Source organism: Perna viridis, chromosome 3 (genome assembly GCF_037379345.1).
Source record: "Perna viridis isolate PV_CMFRI_1.1 ecotype Kerala chromosome 3, ASM3737934v1, whole genome shotgun sequence".
Lineage (NCBI taxonomy): Eukaryota > Metazoa > Mollusca > Bivalvia > Mytilida > Mytilidae > Perna > Perna viridis.
This window is the reverse complement of record NC_142447.1, coordinates 22,401,840-22,424,417: the sequence shown is the minus strand read 5'-3', so window position 1 is coordinate 22,424,417 and position 22,578 is coordinate 22,401,840. Positions and strand designations below refer to the sequence as shown.

Sequence of the window (22,578 nt, the reverse complement as noted above, 5' to 3'; positions counted from 1 at the left end):
TTTGATGAATGCATTGTAAATAATGTGTTTGTTTTTAAATAACAAACATAATTCCCAAGTGACTGACGATTCTAGAAATGACATGGACTGAATCAATTTCAAACCCTCTTAAAAAATATGTATTTAAGGTCGGTGGAAATTTTTGCCTCGGAAACGAGGTTGTTCTGTAGTAAATAACATACGTCCATGCATGTGAAAAGATTCAACGATAGAATTAAGTGAATAGTAATAGCTAAGAAGAACTGAGAGAAAAAAAAAGAGAAAATATGAACTATCATCGAAAATCAATTGAAATTAAAAAATAGATACATATATCAGTTATTTATTCAATATTTGATTCATTCATTTGTTATATTATTTTTACCTGTAAGCCTTACCTTAAATGTTATTAACTAAAATTAGTCATTTACTTTATGCATCGTATATAAAAACTGCATACCCGAAATAGGCATATAGTTTTCAGAGAAAATTGCATCCGTACTCAGAATATAGGTACAGTATTTTGGAAAACAACGTCTGCCTTATTTTTTCTATATTCTTCACTTTTCCGATCAATATATTCAACTTCTTCCCTTTACAGGTTACAAACGCCTCATATTAGGAAAATTATCAACAACTTGAAATATGTAAAATGCTAATCATATCAAAATCAATGAACTGAATTTGAAGCTCCCGGAAAGCAAACGTAGTCGTTCCATGTAAGTTCTCGGTTTACACAACATTTACTATTTCCGCAACAAATCCAAATGGGTGAACCTGTTCATACTTCTACAAAAAGTTTATTGTGTATTTTATTCATTTTTATTACGCAATTGTGCAAAGCACATGGAAATGCACCACGGGTTTATGGTATCATATCTCTTGAACCTGAAAATGTTCGAGATGAAACAGGTACCTTGGTCCTTTACAAAGATATTTCGCATCGACTTTTGTTGGTCGGAGGCAATTTTTCGGACGTGGAAGGTAAGGCGCAGATAGCGTTTACTACCAACAACGATCCAAACGGAAAATGTGATGATTATGCAAGAACAAAGTCGTTTTACCTTGTACCATCAGCTGATGGAATGTATGCAACTGTATCTGTAATAGTGGACTCTAATCCAGGATCATCTGGAAACACAACAGGTCAGTTTCTGTACATATGTTCTAAGGGATGGATAAGGACGGCTAATAACCAGCTTGAAAGTCATTGGGCACACCAAGGTGACTCAAATGTATTACGGGTAGCTGTCAGGAGCAGAGATCCTCCAAAGATTGTGTCTGTGATGTCCAGAGAATCTGACAGTTCTGTAAGTACAGATGGAAGTTTGTTGCTATTTGCAAATGAAAAGCAAAGTCTCAGCTTTACAGGACATAACTTTGAAGAACTAGGGAAATTTGGCAAGGTTGCTTTCACAAATGAAGATAGCATTTCAGGATCATGTGCTGTACATCTTGACACTGAAATATTTAACTTCACAGTTAACAGTGACAGTTATGCATCAGTGTCTGTGCTTCTACGGAACATTGGTACATCAGAACGCTACTATTTGTGTGTACAAAATCCTCATAATAATCGAGAATGGGTACATCAAGGTTCAGATCAATTTGTAAAAATTGCTGTTAGACTGCGTGAAGTGAAATCTACTATTTTGCCTTTATGGCTTCAAGTCATTATACTTTGTTTCCTTCTTTGCTTGTCAGGCTTATTTAGTGGTTTAAATTTGGGGCTGATGGCTTTGGATAAGACTGAACTAAAGATTATTGAGCGATGTGGCTCAAAGAATGAGAAGAAATATGCAAAAACAATTGCCCCAGTTAGGAAGAGAGGGAACTTTTTGCTATGCACTCTGCTATTAGGAAATGTTTTGGTGAACAATTCCTTGACAATTTTGTTAGATGATATTAGTAATGGATTAATTGCTGTTATATCAGCTACGATGGGCATTGTTATATTTGGAGAAATAATACCACAGGCTGTATGTTCAAGACATGGACTGGCTGTTGGAGCTAGGACTATAGGGATAACTAGAATTTTTATGATCATCACTTTCCCGTTGTCCTTTCCTATTAGTTTACTTTTAGATAAAATACTTGGAGAAGAAATAGGACATGTGTATGACAGAGAAAAGTTACAGGAATTGATAAAAGTGACAAAAGATTTCAGTGAACTGAAAAATGACGAAGTCAACATTATTGCAGGTGCTTTGGAATTGACTAAAAAAACAGTGGTAGAAGTAATGACTAAAATTGAAGATGTTTTTATGATTGATATTAACAGTAAGTTGGATTTTGATACAATAGCTGGAATTCAGAGACGAGGCTATACCCGTATACCTGTTTTTGAAGGAGAAAGAACAAACATTGTTCATTTGTTAAATGTTAAAGATTTGACTTTGTTGGATCCTGATGACAAAACCCCTCTAAGGACTGTGCTGAAGTATTACCAGCATCCTCTTATCTATGTGTTTGATGATCTAAAACTAGATGCAATGCTGTGTGAGTTCAGACAAGGTGAGTTTGTACTTGTAAATTTACATAATGAAGTTTAGTATTAGAATGATTTACATGTTTTGGTGGTGGAAATTACACCTTGACATGTGGACAGGAACATTAGACATTGCATAATGTTAAATGCCTTATGGCAAACTGGGAAGACATATGTACATTAAAGTTTTATTACATGGACTTATAGGTCATACATTAATGTCCAGCCATTGTAATGATTTTTGGCATTTCTAGATTCTGATTGTACTGTACATGTAGGTGTTTATTTTAACATGTTTGTCCCATCTGATAATTCCAATAAGAATACTTGACATGTACATGTACACTGAATATCATTATGTATGTTTCTAGCATTTTAAGAGTTGTTTAACTTGATACAATGTACATTTTGTATCTATTTCAGATATGATCAATTTATTATACATGTACAAATGTTTGTACATGTAATTGTACATGAAGTACAAATGTACATGTACATGTTAAATACTGCTTTGTGTTTTAATCACATCTGTAAATGAGTAACATATAAAATGAATAAGTCATTAATTCTTAACATTTGCATTTATACAAGTTTGCATATTTGTAAATAAATGTACATTTTGGTACAGTTTGTACATGTAACTAAATAAGTCTAACATTCATGAATCAACGGCTTTTACTGTAAGTATTTTGTCTAGTCAAGATAAAATATGGTATTAGTACACATGTATATCTACTTGTACTTATTTATTTGTTGGGCTATATTTTAGTCAGGTAAAAAAAACAACAGAAAACAGGCACTGTTGTACATGATCAGTGCGCATGTATGTCTTTATTCTGGTAAATTGTGAGATACATTTGTACATGTACAAAACGTACTGTACATATAAGCTTCAAATAAGGAATGGATAGTCATTTAGATGTACACAATCTACATTTTAGGTTTTTTCCACATTACTTTCCAGTAAAGGAAAACAATAACGTTAACCTGATGAGATGTCCACATTACAAAAATTCTGAATAAATTGTTTATTTGGCCTAAAGAAAACTAGGTTAATAAAGCTTATCAGACAATGTCAATATTGATGTATAGTTAAACAATATCACCTCATTTATATATTTTTATCATAAAGGTCATGATTTGTGTCTAAGAAAATACTTATTAATAAGGTCATACATGTATTTTGTACAGAATTTGAATACAATGTACACAATCTTGCAAAATGCATGATACATGTACAGTATGTACAAAGGTACATTGTACCAGATGTGAATATTCATGAAAAAAGAAAAGTCAGTTTGTTTTTATTGGCAAATTGTTATTTCTATTCAATTGAAAATCTTGCAAAAAGTAAAGGATAGTATTTTTTTTAGTTTCTACAATACAAAACTTTATTATTGTGTCAGGAACTAATTACTATATCAAGTATCATGTTATAATTCTACATGTATATTCAAAATATACATTGTACCATACAATGCTGTACATATATGAATGTATTATCAAGGAAATTTTAGTTAATCATGAAGAACTGTTGTAAGTTACATGTATACAGTGTATATACTGTATTTGAAGCAAATGAGCAACATTGTTACAACAAAAAGCAAAGAATTTTTCCTTCAGAATTTATGCTCAGAGGATAATTACTTGTCACTTAGCAAAAAAATATACAAAAGAATTATACATGTGCATGTAGTACATGTATATCCTTCCATCCTTTCCTTCGGAATTAATGCTCAGGGGATATCACTTATCACTTTAATAGCAGAATATACAAATTACATGTACAGTGTACATGTAGTAGTGCTTTTGTTCAAAGTTGTTCACCCTTCCATGTACATTGTAACCACCTTTTAATCACTATACACTCTAGAATCAACATTTTTTACCAAATAATCATTCAAAAGAAACAATACATATACTGAGCATATATACATGTACATGTAAATGAATAGCTAGGGCCTAACTGATTACCATGGTCAGTGTCCACATCAAGTTTGTAAACAACTTAGAATTCAATCCTTGTTGCCCCACCTCTCTTTTTTTCTAACTATTTTAAGCATACATTTTGTAAGTACATACCATGTATAGATAATTTGTATGCTTAAATTATTGATAAAAAGTAAAAGTATTTTTATAGTAAATTATCCTTGCATGTACATGAAACACAAGTACATTTTGTGTAGAGAGTCGACAGGCATTTTTTTTTCAACAAAATTGCAACCAGACAAACTAGATCACTGTTACATGTACACTACTGTCAACACAAATTTTAATTTCTCCACTCTCCTCAGACTCACAGTCACCACTTTCCACAGTGGAGTCACCATTTCCAAAAACTTTCTGTAATCAACTTTTCCTGTCTTTATAACAAGGTTCATGTATATTTAATGGTTCTAGCAGTTTAATAATATTTCAGTGAAGGACAAAAAATATTGAAAACTATTGAAATGGAGCAATTTTATCTTGGCTTTTACTTTGGTTGAGTCACAGTGGAGGACATGAGTGACTCCACTGTGAAAAGTGGAGAAAATAAAATTTTGGTTTACAGTAATTCACTGTACATGCATTTCTGCTTAGAAAAACTTCATCTCCCAGTCCATGTATACATGTATATACATGTATGGTAGTCTTTAAAAACCTTTGCAAATTTGATTTCTCTCATGTACATTTGTACATGTGTACAATGCATAAACATTCATGTACTATAAATATGCTCATTATTTTAGAATATTTTGAATGTTTATCTACACAATGTAGTAATTAAAATTGCATGCATCTACACTTTCTATTACACTTGTTCTATTTTTTATTTACATACACATGTACATGTATCGTATACAATATACAATGTACATCCTCATGTACATTTGTACAGAAAATGCACATGCTGTAAGGTCAATACATGTACATTTGTAACTAAGTGATTTGAATAAGAACTGTCACTTATGGCTTTTCTGTATTGAAGAAAATTGTACCATTATTTCCAAACTTTGGCTCAGTGTCAAAAAATTATTTTTTTTATTTTGATGTTTAGAAATAATGATACAAAGTCTTGTCAAGATAATGACACCATGAAATTAATCATTGTTTCCTAGTGTTGCACTTAAGGTTGTATAAATTAAGGTAAATGCTTTTTTGATTGACACCAAGAGCCCGAAGCATGAATACATGTATAAACACAAGCTATAATTATCTACTGTCTAAGTCATTACTACATTCCAAGTCCAAAATGATTATCTTTATCTGTGCTCTAGAAATTTTTACACTTGAATGTCCCACAGAATAATTTGGCATTAAATTTTAAGTTAACTTTCTTCAATAGGAATAACCAAAGCCTTTAAAGGTCCTTATACTGTTTGCAAGGTTCCTTTCATGAAATAAATACATCTGTATGTATTTCCATGATAAGATGCCACTGCTGTGTGCAGTCGCACCATGTATGTTCCTTTTTCTACTTCTTTCTAATTACTGATACATCAAGGTATTTGAAAATCTCAAAAGATCAGTTGGAAAATCTCAGCTTCAGATCATTATCTCAGTACAACAGCATTAATTTTTTTTTAAACTCTATTTACAGTTATTCTGTTGTTAAGCTTAAATCCAGATTATAAGATATGAACCATGTTGTCCATTATTATTTCTTTAAAAAAAATAGAACACAGAGATAAATAGTTATTTTCGCAAATACTCTGCTAGAAATAAAAGTTGCTTTTTCCTAAGAATATTAAACTCTTAATTGCTTGTTATTGAATCAACCACTCAATTGTCCAGTGTTTTGAAGTATGTACATGATTTTAACTACATGTACCCAGCACTGTTCTAGCATTTCACTTTCCTGTCATACCTGGCAAGTGCAATCTTGGTATGGGAAAGTTGACTATTTAGCCCACTCACCCTTTGGCAAGTAGACAGCTTGTATCTTTAAAAGGATTTGTAGGTTTTGAAAGTAAACATCAAGTGTGGGAAAGTTACTCTTCATTTAAAGTCTTCATGTGGAAACCTAAAATTTTGACAAATTTAAGAACACAGAGTTACCTCTGGCACTGTAATGGGAACATATTGTGTCACAGCTGACTTTATAGCAGACTCTGATGTTTTGTCATTAAACCATCATCTGTTTATGATTATGAAATGAGTCTCCATTGTATCTACAGTACTTTATATTTTTATCTAAGAACTGTTGAATGAAGAACATTATTCCTCTCTACTAGATCTTACTCATACATGTAGCTTGTTCTACTTTTACAAATTGATGAAAGGAGCGTTCTCAATACCAAATTATGTATTCTTCATTTTTCTTTCATTTGTGGTAAGACATATTCAATTAAAAAGAAAATTACTTAAATAGGGAAAAAGTCAAAATAAATTTTTTTGGGGAGGATGAAATAATTGGTCGGGAAGGGATGAGAATCTAAGACATTTTTTTTTATTTTGGCCTAATGCAGATTATTTCTTGCTCTGCTGAATTTGTGACAGATAACATTCATTACCTCGCAGGTCATCACTCTAAAACTTCTGCAGCAACTATCAGGAACTTGATGACTAGTATATAGTGTGCCCATTTCCATTAGGACAAATTATTCATTTTTCACATTTTAATTTTTTTTTGTATACATGTACATTGTAGTTCTGGTAATGACATGATATTAAGTTCTGGGATTTAATAGAACTTTCAAAAACAACTGCAGTGAATTAATTTCCTCATATTTTTTGTTTTGGGAGAACCTCATAGTTTCTGACATTGATCAATTCAATGGATGTTTCTAGAAAAAGGCATGACACTTATTCTTCCTATGCTTTGTCTTGTTCATGCTTCTGATTCAAAATAGAAAAAGAACGGAGAAATTTGACCATAGCTATCTCATAATAAGAATGTACATTTGTATATTATGATGAATGAAAAAGTGTAATCAGGGAAACTAAGATTCTAGCTGAATTCAAAAGAATGTTATCTAGTGACAAAGACTAGATGTGGAAAACTGACACATACAACAAAGAACATACATCATGTAAAACAACTAAAATAATACATACAAAGTAACAAAAGTAAATGAGCAGAAAAAGTGAAAAAAAACATGTTACATGTATATGATTTTCTAAAAATCTTCTTTTTTGAACAGGTCACTCACACATGGCTGTGATTCGCCGTGTAAACAGTGAAGGTGAAGGAGACCCATACTATGAAACCCTTGGAGTTCTCACCCTTGAAGATGTCATTGAGGAAATCATTCAGTCAGAGATTATCGATGAGACAGACACACTAAGTATGATCATTTTTACAGTAAAATCTACTCTTAATGTAAACAAAAGTGTACAATTATTATATTTCTGAAATATAAGAATAGCGAAACATCTCAATTAAATGTACAATGTTCCATGCAGCTTTTAAATAGGGCAGGGTAGTCCAGGTCCAAAGGCGCATTCTAGCAATTTAGATGCAAAATTGAAGGCATGGCATGCAAGCATCAACATCTTTTTTAGGGAAAACTGAAAGAAAAAGGATAGGATAGGCTCTTATTAAACCTATCATAAAAGGGCTAGGTCCCCGGGCCCTCTTAAAACACAAGTACATGTATAATATAAATTCAAACTCAAATTCTCAAATTCCACTTGTAGAAATCCTACATGTGAAGGAAAAACATTTAGCACACTCCCCATGGATCATGTATAAGCTAATATGGTGGAATATTTTTATAAAGATAGTTTGTGAATTACCAGTATGATTGAGAATAGATTTTTAAAAACAAAATGTCAACAAAATTAACAGTATCTATGAAATATCTAAAGATTACCACTGGAAATTATTGTTGCTATTTTTATCAAAGACAAGGAAATAGATCATAATTTTATCTTCAAGGTCATTATGAGTTATTTTTTTAAAGAGATTTGTGAACTTGATTTTTAGGAAATATTTTACTATTTTTAGACCTAGTATGCACAAGAAACTTTTAAAATGTACAATTTGTATGCTTGAGTTGATGAATGATGTGGACTTTTTTCAGTCAGCCATTTAGTATCAACGAGTATTTATACATAACAAGTTTGTATATTCCAGTTCTGCTGGATTAATTTTTTTTGTATTCCATATTATTATAAAATGAAGGATTTTCTGTAAATGAAAAAAACACTATAATAGGTTGTGTGTGAACTTTCCTTTCCTCTCCTTTACGGGCAAAAATGACAGAGATTACCTATCAAGGCAGGGAGAAGGGGTTAAGGATGTTTCATAGGTTGACAAAACTGTCTTTATTTCAGCAAAAAGGTGTTGCCAGTCAGATTCTTACTTTGTGATTGTAATTTTAGCTTACCTTGACCAAAAATGTCAAAGTGAGCTTACGCCATCACTTTACAGCAATTCCAATCGCTTGTTGTCCATAAACTTTACACATTTTGCTCAACTACCTGTACGTGAAAACTCCTTGAAAGATTTAAATGAAACTTGGTATAATGATGTATGGAAGAGCTCCTACAAATAGTTCAGTGTTAGTTCTGTGTAATAAAGCAGACTATCTAAGCTTCTGATAGGCTCTGAAACCATGGATGCTAGTCTGATGTTTTGAAATTTTATTGAGTGTTGATTTCAATGCTCTTAACAATTGTTCTGCTTTTGTGGCTCAGGTGGCTACAGTCACTCAAAGTTGCCATTGAAACCATATTGAGATACACATCTCTGATAATAGTGAGTCAGTGCCAGAAATATAAATAAACTGCAAAAAACTTCCACTCATGTAATAATTTTGGATCTCCTTGATAAGATAGCTTCTGATTGTCCAGTTTTCAAAGATGAACTTCTATGAAATTACTGGTGCCAATGTTTTGAAACTGGATAGGGTTTGTTAATATCAATTCTCTTTTCAAACCATTCTTTTTTGTGGGGTTCAGTGTGTGAATGTGATGGCTTGAAGTTGCAATTAAAACCCTAACAAGAAACTAATTTTATCCTATATTTATATATGCTTATGTTTGGTACTTTTGTTTACTATCAATGAAATAATATTGAAAATTTCAATTCAAGCTTCAAGTTGAAAATTTTTTTTGCCACAAGTCTATATGAATTCGAGTTTTTGGTGTGTGTGTGTGTGTGTGTGTGTTTTTTTTTTCTTTACACATACGAAAAAGCTGTATACATGATTAAATATCTACATATATACATATTGATCCTTATTTTATTCTTTGTAATGAAAAGAAAGTCTTAGAATTAAATTACAATTGAAAGAGAAATAATAAAAGTAGTGATAAACATTTTAGATCATTATATTCTCATCACAGAGTACTTAAGTACAACTGCACATTTATAGAAGTAGATGGTTCAAGTTTGTATTTACCATAATCATTCTTTTCAATTTGATGTTCTATGAAATCACAACATTTACATTTAAAAGATAAAAAGTCAGTATATATTTTTGATTATACATATTTGGACAAAATATCGTTTAAGAGAAAAACATCTTGTTATATTTGTCAACCCCATGAATTCAAGTCTTTGATTAAATTAAATAACCTCATTTAAATTCTACTGTTGACTTCAATTAAGGGAATAAATTTCATTTAGCTATTCAACCCATTATTACAGAGAATGTATTTATCAGTATTTAGGAAATGAATCTTTAATATTAGGCCACACAATAAATTTTTTCGAGATCTATGAAAGAGTTACTCTAGTTGCAGTACATATGTTCAAAATAAAATTATGACAGATTTCGTACAATCAAAAATTAGGATAGGACATCTTCTGAAACACAGGAGTAAATCTATAAGACACTTATCCATCACTGTGCCTTACTTAGTAGCCAATGGGGGCATCCCTGGGTCTCCTAGGATGGAATAGGTAAGAGAGATTTTACTTTGTTTCTATGTGGCAATTTTTTTTTTTATTTTATCACTGTTATCCAAAATTGGTATTAGTTACATTTTGGTTGATCAGAAAGATGTATGTTAACCTGAAACACACATTTTTTGGCTTAAGTGACTACAGTGGTTTTTATTTGCATTTAATTGTTTAATATCAGACATCCAGTATCTGGGGCTTGTTTGGGTTTAAATCTTGGAATTGTCTAGTAGGAAAATGCCATTTGAAGAACTGTTTGGGTTATTTATTAGTGATAAAGATTATTTATGTATATATATATGTATTTACAAGGTATGAGTCATTTTGTGGTCAGTGGGAACCATGCTTTTTTATAAATCTGACATACTGGTATGTGATAAAGTCTAGAACCTGTTTTGGTAAAGTAAGTCCCAATCACTGATGACATCATAACTACTCTGACAGTAAATCCCTAAATCCCTTAATCGAAAATATATGTATGTTAGCTTTAAGGAGGTAGACCTAGGGTAAGGGACATAACTCATTAAGTCAGTGATATGTTTGTATCATATTCAATTTCACCATAGCCTGTCAAGCTTTCACTTGAAACCGAATCAAATCAGTCCAGGTTACTTCGATGTTTACATGATATTGATGTAAAATGCTGAATACAAACATTCCAATGATTTTTATGAGTTGTGTCTACCTCCTTAAATCTTCTGTAACAAGTTCAGACATAGTAAAGGGATAAGAATATCACCCTTCTTCATCAGTATCAGAATACTGATTAAAGCCTAAATGTGCTGGTCAAAAACATGGCCAACAATAGCAAGATTTAGAGATGATTTATTCCATCAACATTTTCAGAACTTTTTTTTAATTTTTTGTATTAGTTGATCAATTTAAACATGCATAATACATGTTGTCTTTGCTTTGATTGGTCTGTTGTAACTGTCAAGGTTCTTGTAAGTTACAAGGTGACTGGAACGTGACTATCAGTTAAGAAAAAAATAAATCATTTTTTGAACCGGGAAATATAGCTTTCTCCTGATATTTTGGAGAAAGAAAATACATGAGTTTTAAAGATATTTTTTTCCCGAAAGCCTGTGATGGGCATTCATATACATGTATATATATCAGTTGTAAATTACAACACTGAAATATCAAATCTTTATGATAAATTGAAAGAAAGGGGATTACTTAAAATGATTATTCCAACAATAAGTATGGCCTTACTAAATGTAAAGATTTACTGTTTAATGAAATTAGTTGATGAACAATTTGAAATTCAAGAAATTAAACTCTTAGGTTTAAGGTCCCAAAGGATTCTTCTAAAAGCATCATTGAAAATCTTTCCACACTTCTTATTGGGTTTGGTTGATTTCATGTTAGGTAATACATCACTTATATGATAGATTTATTGATTTCTGTTAAATTATTAGTCTGAATCTACCATAAAAGGAATCTCTATTGATTCCTTGGCTAAAGTACCATGAAGAGACAGGGTTTCTCTGATCGATCTTCTAATGTGATTCCTTCATTGATTTAACCCCAGGAAAGTCCCAATTCCACTTCCAACAATGTGATGCTATCTGAGTATTTCAATTAAATTGGAAATTGTTTCTTACTTTACCTTTATAGTAGATTAGATCATTCATTATGAAATTTCCAGTTTCTTTTCATCTGTAAATGTAATTGAATGGATATTGCCTAGTTAGAAAGTCTACATTCTATGCCTAGTGTTTCAATAATAGTGATGACCTTAATTTTTTTTGTAACGAATACATGTATGTGTGTAAACTGTGACTTACATTTTGACATGATCAGTTACTATGTGTTACTTCCTGTCTTTGTTTACAATTGAAACCTAGAAAAAATGAGCAATGTTCACTGAATCAGTATCCCCTACTCCCCCATTTGGCAACATCCGCCATTTGACCTCTTTAGATCAAAATCTGAAATAGGGGGTTTATAGTGGAAATATGTAATATAGATTTTGTGAAAGTTTCATTTAATTCCATTCATTGGTGTAGGCAAGTAATGAATTAGAGAAGGATCTCCATTTGGGTAACGAGGAAAGGAAAGAAAGACACCCATTTCACTATATACCCCTACTTTGCCTTTAGGGTATAAATGTAATAAGGTATTGTGGTCAAAACAAGTTATTAATCTTACTGCTCTCAGTCTGATTTTACAACTATTGAAACAAAATATAGACTTGCATGTAGCAGATAGAGAAATTAGTTTATTTTATTGGGTTTCTTGACTTAAAAAGTATGTATTTTAGTCAGTAAATGGCTCGCAAACACAGGGCAACATTAGAAAATACTTTTATTTAAAAGATTAATGATGAAAGGATACTCATTTCAGGGAATTCACCAGAATCCTTTCATCTGCTTGTGGTCTTCTGCTTGTGATTTTTCCTGGCTTCCCAGTGCGCATTTTACACGGAAACTAAATTTTTTCGTCAATCTCCCTTGCAAAGAAGGGGGTGCACAGAATACACGATTATACAAATATGCATAATACACGAAAATATATGGTAGTGATGTTAAAAAACTGCAAAGCTATCAAAGGTCCTTTATTAAAGATCATCTTATAGTTTGTTCAAAATCACGCTCCACGAAGGACCTTTTTATTTCTTAACCCACTTGACGTCATGGATGTTCAAATTATTCTTATGTCTGTCTGTTTGTCTGTCAGGCATTTGATTTATGGTTGCATATAAATTAATTTACCTCTTTACCAAATTAAAAATTATATCAACTTAAACACAACACTGTTGACGGTAAAGACGGGTAAAAAATGAGGTCATTACATTGGTGACATTGACCGCAGTGGAAAGATTAGACGACTGTTTAGCCTTCCAACCTCCAAGCTCATATCTGCCATAATAAAGTTGGATTAACATGTACATGAAGTTAACCTTTTTCACTTTAAAAGAAATGCTGCTCAGTATATCATTTCTAGTACAAAGGGAGATCATCAGAAAACTAGTGGTTTCAATCTTTTAAATAAGCAAGCATGAGACCTACATAATAAATTAATTTTCAAGTGCATTTCAAAATACACATTTGAGCAGATTTTTAAAAAAATCCACCAGCATAAACTGAATTAAACTTTCCTGGCCAATAAATACCCACAAGCAGGATTTTATATATATTTTAGAAAATTCTACCCATCATTTTCTTAAATTAATTCATATTATCTAGAGATGGGGTAAATTTGTTAAAAGTCTTAAATTTTAACCTTCTGCCACTAAATCAAATCACAATTTGTAATCAGAATTGATTAATAAAAAAAGTCCCATGAAATTTTGACCTATTTTCTACTAAGTAGAGGCAAAATTTCAGCAAATAAGTTTCAAGTAAAAATATAAAAAAAATGATATATTCATATTCAACAATGACCAAGGGGGATTAATTTTGGTCTTGTACAAGTATGAAGAGGTCAAAACTTGTAGAAAATCATTACTCTTTCCACTTTACATACATGTACTGTTTGTTGAATGGAAAAAAAATTTGTAAGAAAAAAGTATGTCACAAAAAAATCTGGTTACTCAATTGTCATTGTGTTAATCATAATGGTACAATGTATATGGTTAAAAATAATGTTTGTTCAGATTCCTGTAACCACACACTACTAATAAAAGTCACTGTACAGTGTTATACATCTTCTCTTTCCAGCTGATAATAGGCAGAAGAAGCAGAGGAGACTTGAAAAGCAGGATTTCAGTGTATTTATCAACCCAGACGATAACCACAAGTCTGCTATATCATCCCATTTAGCCATGGCTGCTTACCAGTTCCTGTCTACTTGTATGTGTACAGCTTAGCCCTAATATAATACTACTGCTAATTATTATTTTGATGTAAAGGACACTTGATTTGTATGATTTCACTATGAAAAAAATCAGTATATACTTAATTTAGAGTTGTGTGCATCAACAAAACAAAATCAGAGACTGAATTCTTAAAAGTCGCTAATTGTCAAATATTCTATGCCACTGATTTTGGCTTTCTTTCAACAACTGGAATGGCATGAATGTGATATGCTCTAAAATCAGGTGACTTCTGCTTGGAGCTTGGGTTCCCTTGATATGACTACTCTTTCATAACCGTGATGACCAGAATGTTTTTTCAAACAAAACAACTGGTTACCAGGAAGTGCAGGTAATGTTTTTGTTCCACAAGTTTCTCTCAGATTTTTAGCAATCTTTTGAATTGCTTATTGTATTGACCAGGGAACCAGATTAAACAACTGGCAATGTATACATATATGTGTATCATGGCCCTGATAATGTACATGACCTATATAGTCAATTGTAACGTGTCCCTGTGTTGGAAACTGGATAATGTTCAATGCTAATCGATCATTTCATCTTTTAATGTAAACTTCCTGTTCTTATACAAGCAAAAACCACACGTAGAACATATGTGTATGATATTTAAGGGGTACCGTTTGATCTCATATGAAGCTATAAGCATGAAGCTATGACGGTAAACACGGCACCGATCAGCAGCTTAATGTGGTGTAGTAGTATATAAGAATGCAAATCATATGCAAATGTAAAGTACTGAAATTACAAGTGCAAGAATTTGCTAACAATATTAAAATCATATAAATGAAAGAAAACAAAATCAAATTTCGCCAGCCAACAGTTTCTTTTTTTCAGATTTCTTCATAATAGGACTTTTGGCAAGTGAAAACACCTGTCTAAACAAAGCTTTAAAAGGGGGTAATGTTCAGACAAGTGAAACACCTGTCTAAACAAAGCTTTTAAAGGGGGTAATGTTCAGACAAGTTTCACTATTTACAGTATTGCCTTCATTTTCTGACATAAAAAATGACTGTTCAGACAAAAAATTATTTCTTATGAATTTCACATGACTTTCACTTGAATTCAACTTAAGCATGAATTTCATTTGTAAATCACGCAGATTTCATGTTAAGTTCAAGTGAATTTCATATGAAAATCACACAAATTTCGTGTTAAGTTCATCGTAATTTCACATGAAAACCACACAGATTTCTTGTTAAGTTTGTGTGAATTCACATGTGCAATATTTTCCTGTGTGAGGTTCATTTGTATAACATTTCAATCACCATTCTATTTACTTACAGCTGTTGATCAGTTCAAAGAAGAGTATATATCCCCCAATGTATTGAAGAGATTGATTAAACAGAATGTTTATGAAGAGGTCATCACCAATGAGAAGAAAGAGGTTCAGATATACCAGGAGAATGTCCCATGTGATTTCTTCATACTTCTGTTAGAAGGTACTATTTGGAGGTTTGGAAGGAAAAGCATATACATAACTGTGATTTTTTTTTCTATTGTGGCATTTCAAATTTTGTTACTTCTTGGGTTTCATGCGTAGATTTCATAAAAAAATGTGAGAATTCCACGTACCTCAAATTTCATGTGATCTAATGTGTTGAAATTCTAGTTCAAGAAAAAAACTGAAGAAATTCTTGATTTGAGATTTTATGATGCTGTGTCTGTATGTTTTCATTGAAAATTTGATATTTCTTTAGGAGTTTGATTTTGTGGATTGACAAAACCATAGAAATGGTTACTCCACAAATGAAAGTTTTCAGTATGTATGTGTAAATGTTCCAATACCTCTTATGTTTAGAATTTGGTGGAAACTTTTAATTTTGAAGGTGACACTTAATCATTTAATCATTATATATGGTACATTGAACTTTATTATGAAATTGGTCTAAACTGAACCAGGAATACACAGGAAACATGTCTAAACCAAACCAGGAATACACAGGAAACCTGTCTAAACCAAACCAGGAATACACCAGAAACCTGTCTAAACCCAACTAGGAATACACTGGAAACCTGTCAAACCCAACCCGGAATACACAGGAAACCTGTCTAAACCCAACCAGAAATATGCTGGAAACCTGTCAAACCCAACCAGGAATACATAGGAAACCTGTCTAAACTGAGCTAGGAATATACTGGAAAACTGTCTAAACGCAACCAGGAATACACTGGAAACCTGTCAAAACCCAACCAGGAAAACACTGAAAACCTGTCTAAACCCAACCAGGAATACACAGGAAACCTGTCTAAACCCAACCAGGAATACACAGTAAACCCGTCTTAACCCAACCTGAAATACACTGGAAACCTGTAAAAACCTAACCAGAAAACACTGGAAACCTGTCTAAACCAAACCACAATCACACAGGAAACCTGTATAAATTGATCCATGAATTCACATTTTCTTATGTCACTTTAATCATAATTTTAATGCATATTGCACCTGTGTTAGCCAAAGAGCTGCCTTAACTAAACAATTTATTGGTCTTGATGGGAGATTGGTGAAGGCTGGTTTCACTATATATACCATCATATAGTTCTGACCTGACCAAGATGGGCTACAGTCTTATACAATATTAATTTGTTTTTGTCGTTGCCAATACTGATGTATAATTATAACTAGACTAAGACATAATTCAGTTGATGAAATATTTAATTTTTTAAAGAACCCAAATTTATCATGTAGCAAGGATGTCTCAGATCTCAAACCCAAACAAATGAATATGTCCTGGATCATTTGAATGCATTTAATTGACATATGATTTTTTGTTATGTATATAGGTCATGTGGATGTGTCAATTGGTAAAGAGAAACTGGAGTTTGATGGGGGACCTTTTTCATACTATGGTGTTCAAGCTTTAGGTTTGTATTAAAGGCAGAATAATGTGTGGCAAATAAAAGCAAACATTTCTGTTTTTTTTTAAGGTTAACAGTGGTCTATTTCTTAAAAAATCTTGACTATAAATTAATCAGGCTCCTGTGCCACAAAAATGATTAAGTCTTAGAATATAATAAAATTCCATGGTAACTACAATTAGATTCTGGAGAATTTAAGATTTCACAAACAGTTGAGCATATTCTTGGACCTAAATAAATTTTCAAGTTTTGTGGCGTCATTACTGTATTCGTATTTTAGCAGTTTTCTAATTTTCACTGTTTGCTCAATGGTCAGAAAAGCACACAAAGTTGTACCCGCAAAACTGATTTTAACACTATATAATGCTAGCCATTATTTTAAACTGGGAAAATTGATACCAGCCAGTATGTTTACTAGACAGTATCCAAGAAAAATTATCAACCACAAAAATTAATGTTTACAGTATTAATGGTAAATTTTACACCTAAAACTTTTTTGTGATATTTACCACTGAATTTTTTCAATGTCAAGTGTGATGTTTCAACTAAAATCACTGTGAGCCTAATTTTCATTTCTTGTTGCCATTACAGAAAATAGTTTCAGAGCGGTAGTCAGAGTGTGCTCTTAAATCTATAAAAACAAATTAAAAATTTCAAAAGATTGAATCATATCAGTCTGCTCTGTGATTGGGTACTTGAGCTATAGAATAAATATTTAAGCTTTGGTATACATCTTTTGTAATGTTGAAATACCTGATCTCCCTTCTAACCACAGATGTTTTCCTCATAAAATTGTCTTTCAGTCCATATTTGATTGTGTCAAAGGAAATAAGAAAATGGTGTATTTGTGAATTTGTGTGATAAATACTGCATGATAGGTATCATCAATTATTCATGTTGATAGAAGTTTTTTTCTCAAGTGGCTTCAAAACCTGCTAGAACCTCAAACCCATTAGTTGAATCACTGAAAAGAAAATCACACATGCCCACAAATATCATATTTTGTTCCAAAATTTGTACACATTTACACATTGAAGTATATATAAATTAAATCTCATCCTATTTTATATTAAATAGGATAATTTTTTGAAAGTGGTGCAATTACTAAATCAACAATAAAACCACCTATGTTTTCTTTGTGGCAAACATAAAAAAATCTGATTAGAGCATAATTTCAGTTTATTTACCCTATTGCATGTTTTTTGTTTTATATGACCATAAATTCCTTACCCTGAAGATATTCAAGAACTAGTCTGAATCTCCATGTACAGTAAAAGGTGTACACAGTTTCACTGGCCTGAAAATTGCAAATCATTTCACTAGCTAAAATCTATTTTACTAGAACTGGGTTTCATGCTAGTTGCTAAAGGCAAGCACTGTCTGCCTGTAATACCAATATATTTTTTTATCTTTACAGAGGTCAATACGGCAAATTTAGCTCCACAGCACAGTACAGATAGTATATACTTGAAGTCTTTCTCCTACATTCCCGACTTTTCCCTCAAAGCTACATCCACCATAACCTACTTGAAGATCAGAAGAGCTCATTATATTGCATCAAGAAAGATAACTCTAATTAGCAAAACCACTGTCAGAGAAGAAGAAGAGAATGAAGCCTATGATCGGGAAATGCAGAAGGCAAGTTGGTTATCAAATGCCTCAAATAACAGTGATTTGATAGCTGAACATAAAAAGGCTTTGGGAGAACTTGGGAGAACTTCAAGTCACCCAACACTTCCAATGAATAAACTTCGAAGTGAAAGTGTGCTCTCTGGGCGCAGTTTCAATTCAGAGCACGGTGAAGATACTAAACCTACATCTATCAATGAAAATTATGTGTATCAAAATTCTCCAAAAAAGGAAGACTGTACTTATGAGGTTGGAGGTGGTGATAAGAAAGAGGAGGAGTCAACAGAGGATGTTGATGAGGAGGCTGTTCCTATGATTCACTGTGATGATGATCATGTTAGAGATAACATACCATTGACTAAATGTTAAATTTCTCTTTTTTCTTTTATACTAGTCTGTAAATACATGAGTGTGCATAGCACTATTAAGTCATTTGACTGGTGTTTGTAAAATTTATGAATTTGACAACCTATAATTTGCCTTTTTAACCATTTTCTTAACATAACCACACAAACAATATTGGTAATAGGTTCCTTTTATAAAGACAAGTCTAGAACAAAAAATTCTTGAAAGTTTTTTTCAGTTATTGTAGGACATGTGAACAGACATACAGACAAATTGTAAGACAGCTGTATAGCACGATACACTTAAAAGATAGGTCTGTTAAGTTTGAGCATACGTTAACTTCCATGGCAACTTTTATGATGTCACAAGCACTAATTTCCTTCAGTTTGATGGTCTGAGGCTTATATATCTTCTGAAATCTTACAAACACCAGTACAATTGGATCACCATTTATGAAAGCACTGTTTGTTAGTTATTTTAAGATGTGTGAAATGCTGGTAGAACTGTGAAAGTATTATTGTTCATGGAGTACCAATTTTTGTGGTTTTCGTCGGTTCTGTAAATCATGAAATTTAATTCCCAACAAAAAGGAAATTACACATTCATTTGTATGATTGAGTTCAAAAATCTACAAACTGATGATTTTCCCCTAAATCATGAAAATTGTTACCCATAAATAAAAGTACTTTCACAGTATTTGAGTACTTTTTTATGAAAGTAAATTTTTCAGGGTTTTTTTATTAATTTTGAATAATAACTAAAGTTATGTTGTTCTCACAATGAAATAAATTTAAATTTTGCTTTGGTTTTTATTTTCCTCTTTGAAGGCATTCAAATTCAAAAATGTTAAAAATTGAGCAAAATTACAAATTTTTACCAGATTCTATTGATATATACAATACCGGTAATTACAAAAAATCTTTATTTTCCAACTTCTTTACCTCAACTCCATGTGTTGTGTTCACTGAACTTGATTTTTTACACATTAGAGTGTATCTTTATCTTAATTGCAACTAGCTTCAATTTATAAGATTATTTTCTTTAATCTCTCAACCATACAATGTATATTCTACTGCTGGTACCATCCTTAGTGAGGGGTTCGAACTTGTTTTCAAAAGGGGAGCGTCTGGAATTTTCCAAATTTCAGATCAATGGGCCACTTTAGGAAATATGAAAGTTTCTGATTAAGTGTCAATGAAAAGGAATGAAGGTCTAAGACCTAAGTAAATGAAATCAAAGGTCCTAGAATTTGACACCAATGAGTTTGAACTTGTGAGAGTGTAAACTTAGCATAAAATACCCTTTCAATGTTGCCCAGCCTACATGTTTTTGATAGATTAAATTTTGGTTGATAAAGAAACATTTGTGAAATGCAAGACAAAAATTTTGTAAATATATTTATAATTGAATGTCCATTCTGAACTACCATCTTTTTGTTTGTTTCCTAATCAATGTCTACCAGTATCTGGATGGTTGTTAGGAATTATAAGAGATCACCTGACACCATTTTTGTTCATTATTTTGGTATTAGTAAAAACAGTGAGTTATTACACAAGACAACTTTTACATTTTGACAACATTGTCTCTGATGATATGATAAAAATTTACTAGTCAAATTCCTTTGTTATTAACTTACAAATGAACCCTAAAAATCAAATTATTCAAAACTGCTTCTTACATACCTATTTAGTTCTACTTATAAATGCATTGTTCTTTTTTAAATAGCATTTTTTTCTATTGACCATTATTGACCATTGTTGTATTTGAAAATCAATAATACTAAAAACAAAGTAGGTGTTGTGTTTGGCTTTGAAGCCATCCCAAATTCTCTTTGCTTCTTTTTGTAGTATGTATAAAGCCATCCCAAATTCCCTTCACTCTCTATATAGAACAAAGAAGCCATCCCAGATTCTCTTTGTTCTCTTTGTAGAACAAATGAAGCCATCCTAAATTCTCTTTGCTCTCTTTGTAGAACAAATGAAGCCATCCTAAATTCTCTCTGCTCTCTTTGTAGAACAAATATATTTTTGATTTCTGAGACTTGAAAGGTCAACAGGTCAAATATTATGACTTAATATTGACCTCTCACATGACCACCAATGGTATTGTATTTGGACATTAATACAAGCAAATGATAAAATTATAATCAAAATATGATAATTATTTTTTGTTTTACTTTGGTTTTACACTAAGATCATGTAAACTTAAATGGTAAATTCTCAAACTTTCACAAAAAATATGGGGCTGGGGGAAGGATTTTATTTTTTATTTCTTACCAGATATTTGCTATTTGGGGTATAGATTTGTTATAAATCCATTAACAAAAGCAGTATCAGAGAAGAAACATTGTTTTAGTCACCAAGAAATGAAAGATTTGTGCGTTATATTATCTCATTACTAGATACTGATCCTGATTTTGAAATTCCCACCCCAATTTTTTTATCTTTGTCAATTTTTAGAGGGCATTCTTGGAAATAAAGAACATTTTTGGTAACTTATGATTCTTTAGACTCAAAATAAAGAAATTTTTGTTCTGTTTCACTTGTCAAAGAAAAATACAAATATTACCCACCTCAAGTTAAGCTTTATAGTTGTATTGTATATTTTAGTTTTGTAAATATTTTAGAACTGAAAGATATAGTTTGTATTCGCTTTAAAAAAATTGCTAGATATTTTTTTCTGTCAGTTTTGTTTTAGTATTTGTTTTTTGTTATTGAAAGCTAACAGATTGATGATCTCCAACATTAAGTCAGTATTATTTTAATTTGTTGTTTCCTTATTTTGAATGATTTAAAGATACAGTTACTACTGAGATAGACATGAACCTATTTTAATTAAGTTTTAACAACCGGCCAAAACATGAGGCCCAAATGCAGAAAAAAATTATTGCTGTTCTTAATTGGAAAATAAAATATTGATATAAATAATGATGGTGATAGTTATAGAATGGACAAATGTCCTTAATTGGAAAACATGAAACATGCTTACAAGTAGGGGATATAATCCTGCTATTAAAATAACTAGTTTCAATGTGAAAGTTGCGCAAACTTGTTTTCAATTTCACTAAAAGCCGTCAGTCGTAAGAAGTGACATTGTTAAAGAAAGCAACATTGTGATGTTACTATTTGCAACAAATATACCATATAAAACTTTTTCTTTTTGTGAATTTAACCACTGACTGACACTTAAACATTCATACTTTCAAACTTGATATGTATATTAGCCCAGGGCATTAAAGTCAAAGTTAATAACTTGTTCATTGAACTTTCGTATTGATATTAACAAATATTATAACAAGTATACATTTTATATTAATTTCTATTTCTGTCACCATTTTCACAAAAAGTTGTAAGTGTAGAGTTTATCATAACAAAGGAACAATTTTTCACTCCTAAACCATTTTTGTGAAATTGTCTGCTGAATCATGACTTAACTATTCAATTTAAGGAGGTAGACCTTGGATAAGGGACTCAACTCTTACAAATCATTGGAATGTTTGTGCAATGCATTTTACATCACTATCAGCTATCAAAGTGACTTGGATTTATTTCATTCTATTTCAAATGAAAGCTTGACAGGCTTTGACGAAATTGAATATGTTGCAAACATATCACTGATTTCAAGAGTTAT

At 31.6% G+C, this 22,578-nt stretch overlaps 1 protein-coding gene across 1 annotated transcript; it reads left to right on the top strand.

Moving 5' to 3' along the window:
- The first annotated feature begins 736 nt into the window (after nt 1-736).
- LOC148621458 (metal transporter CNNM4-like) lies at nt 737-19,748 on the top strand. Its single transcript, XM_088575879.1, has 6 exons — nt 737-2,493; nt 7,591-7,734; nt 13,964-14,095; nt 15,402-15,557; nt 16,900-16,980; nt 18,392-19,748. The coding sequence occupies exons 1-6, from the start codon at nt 747-749 to the stop codon at nt 18,970-18,972; spliced, it is 2,841 nt and encodes a 946-aa protein (XP_088432005.1). The 5' UTR covers nt 737-746; the 3' UTR covers nt 18,973-19,748.
- The last annotated feature ends 2,830 nt before the right edge of the window (nt 19,749-22,578 follow it).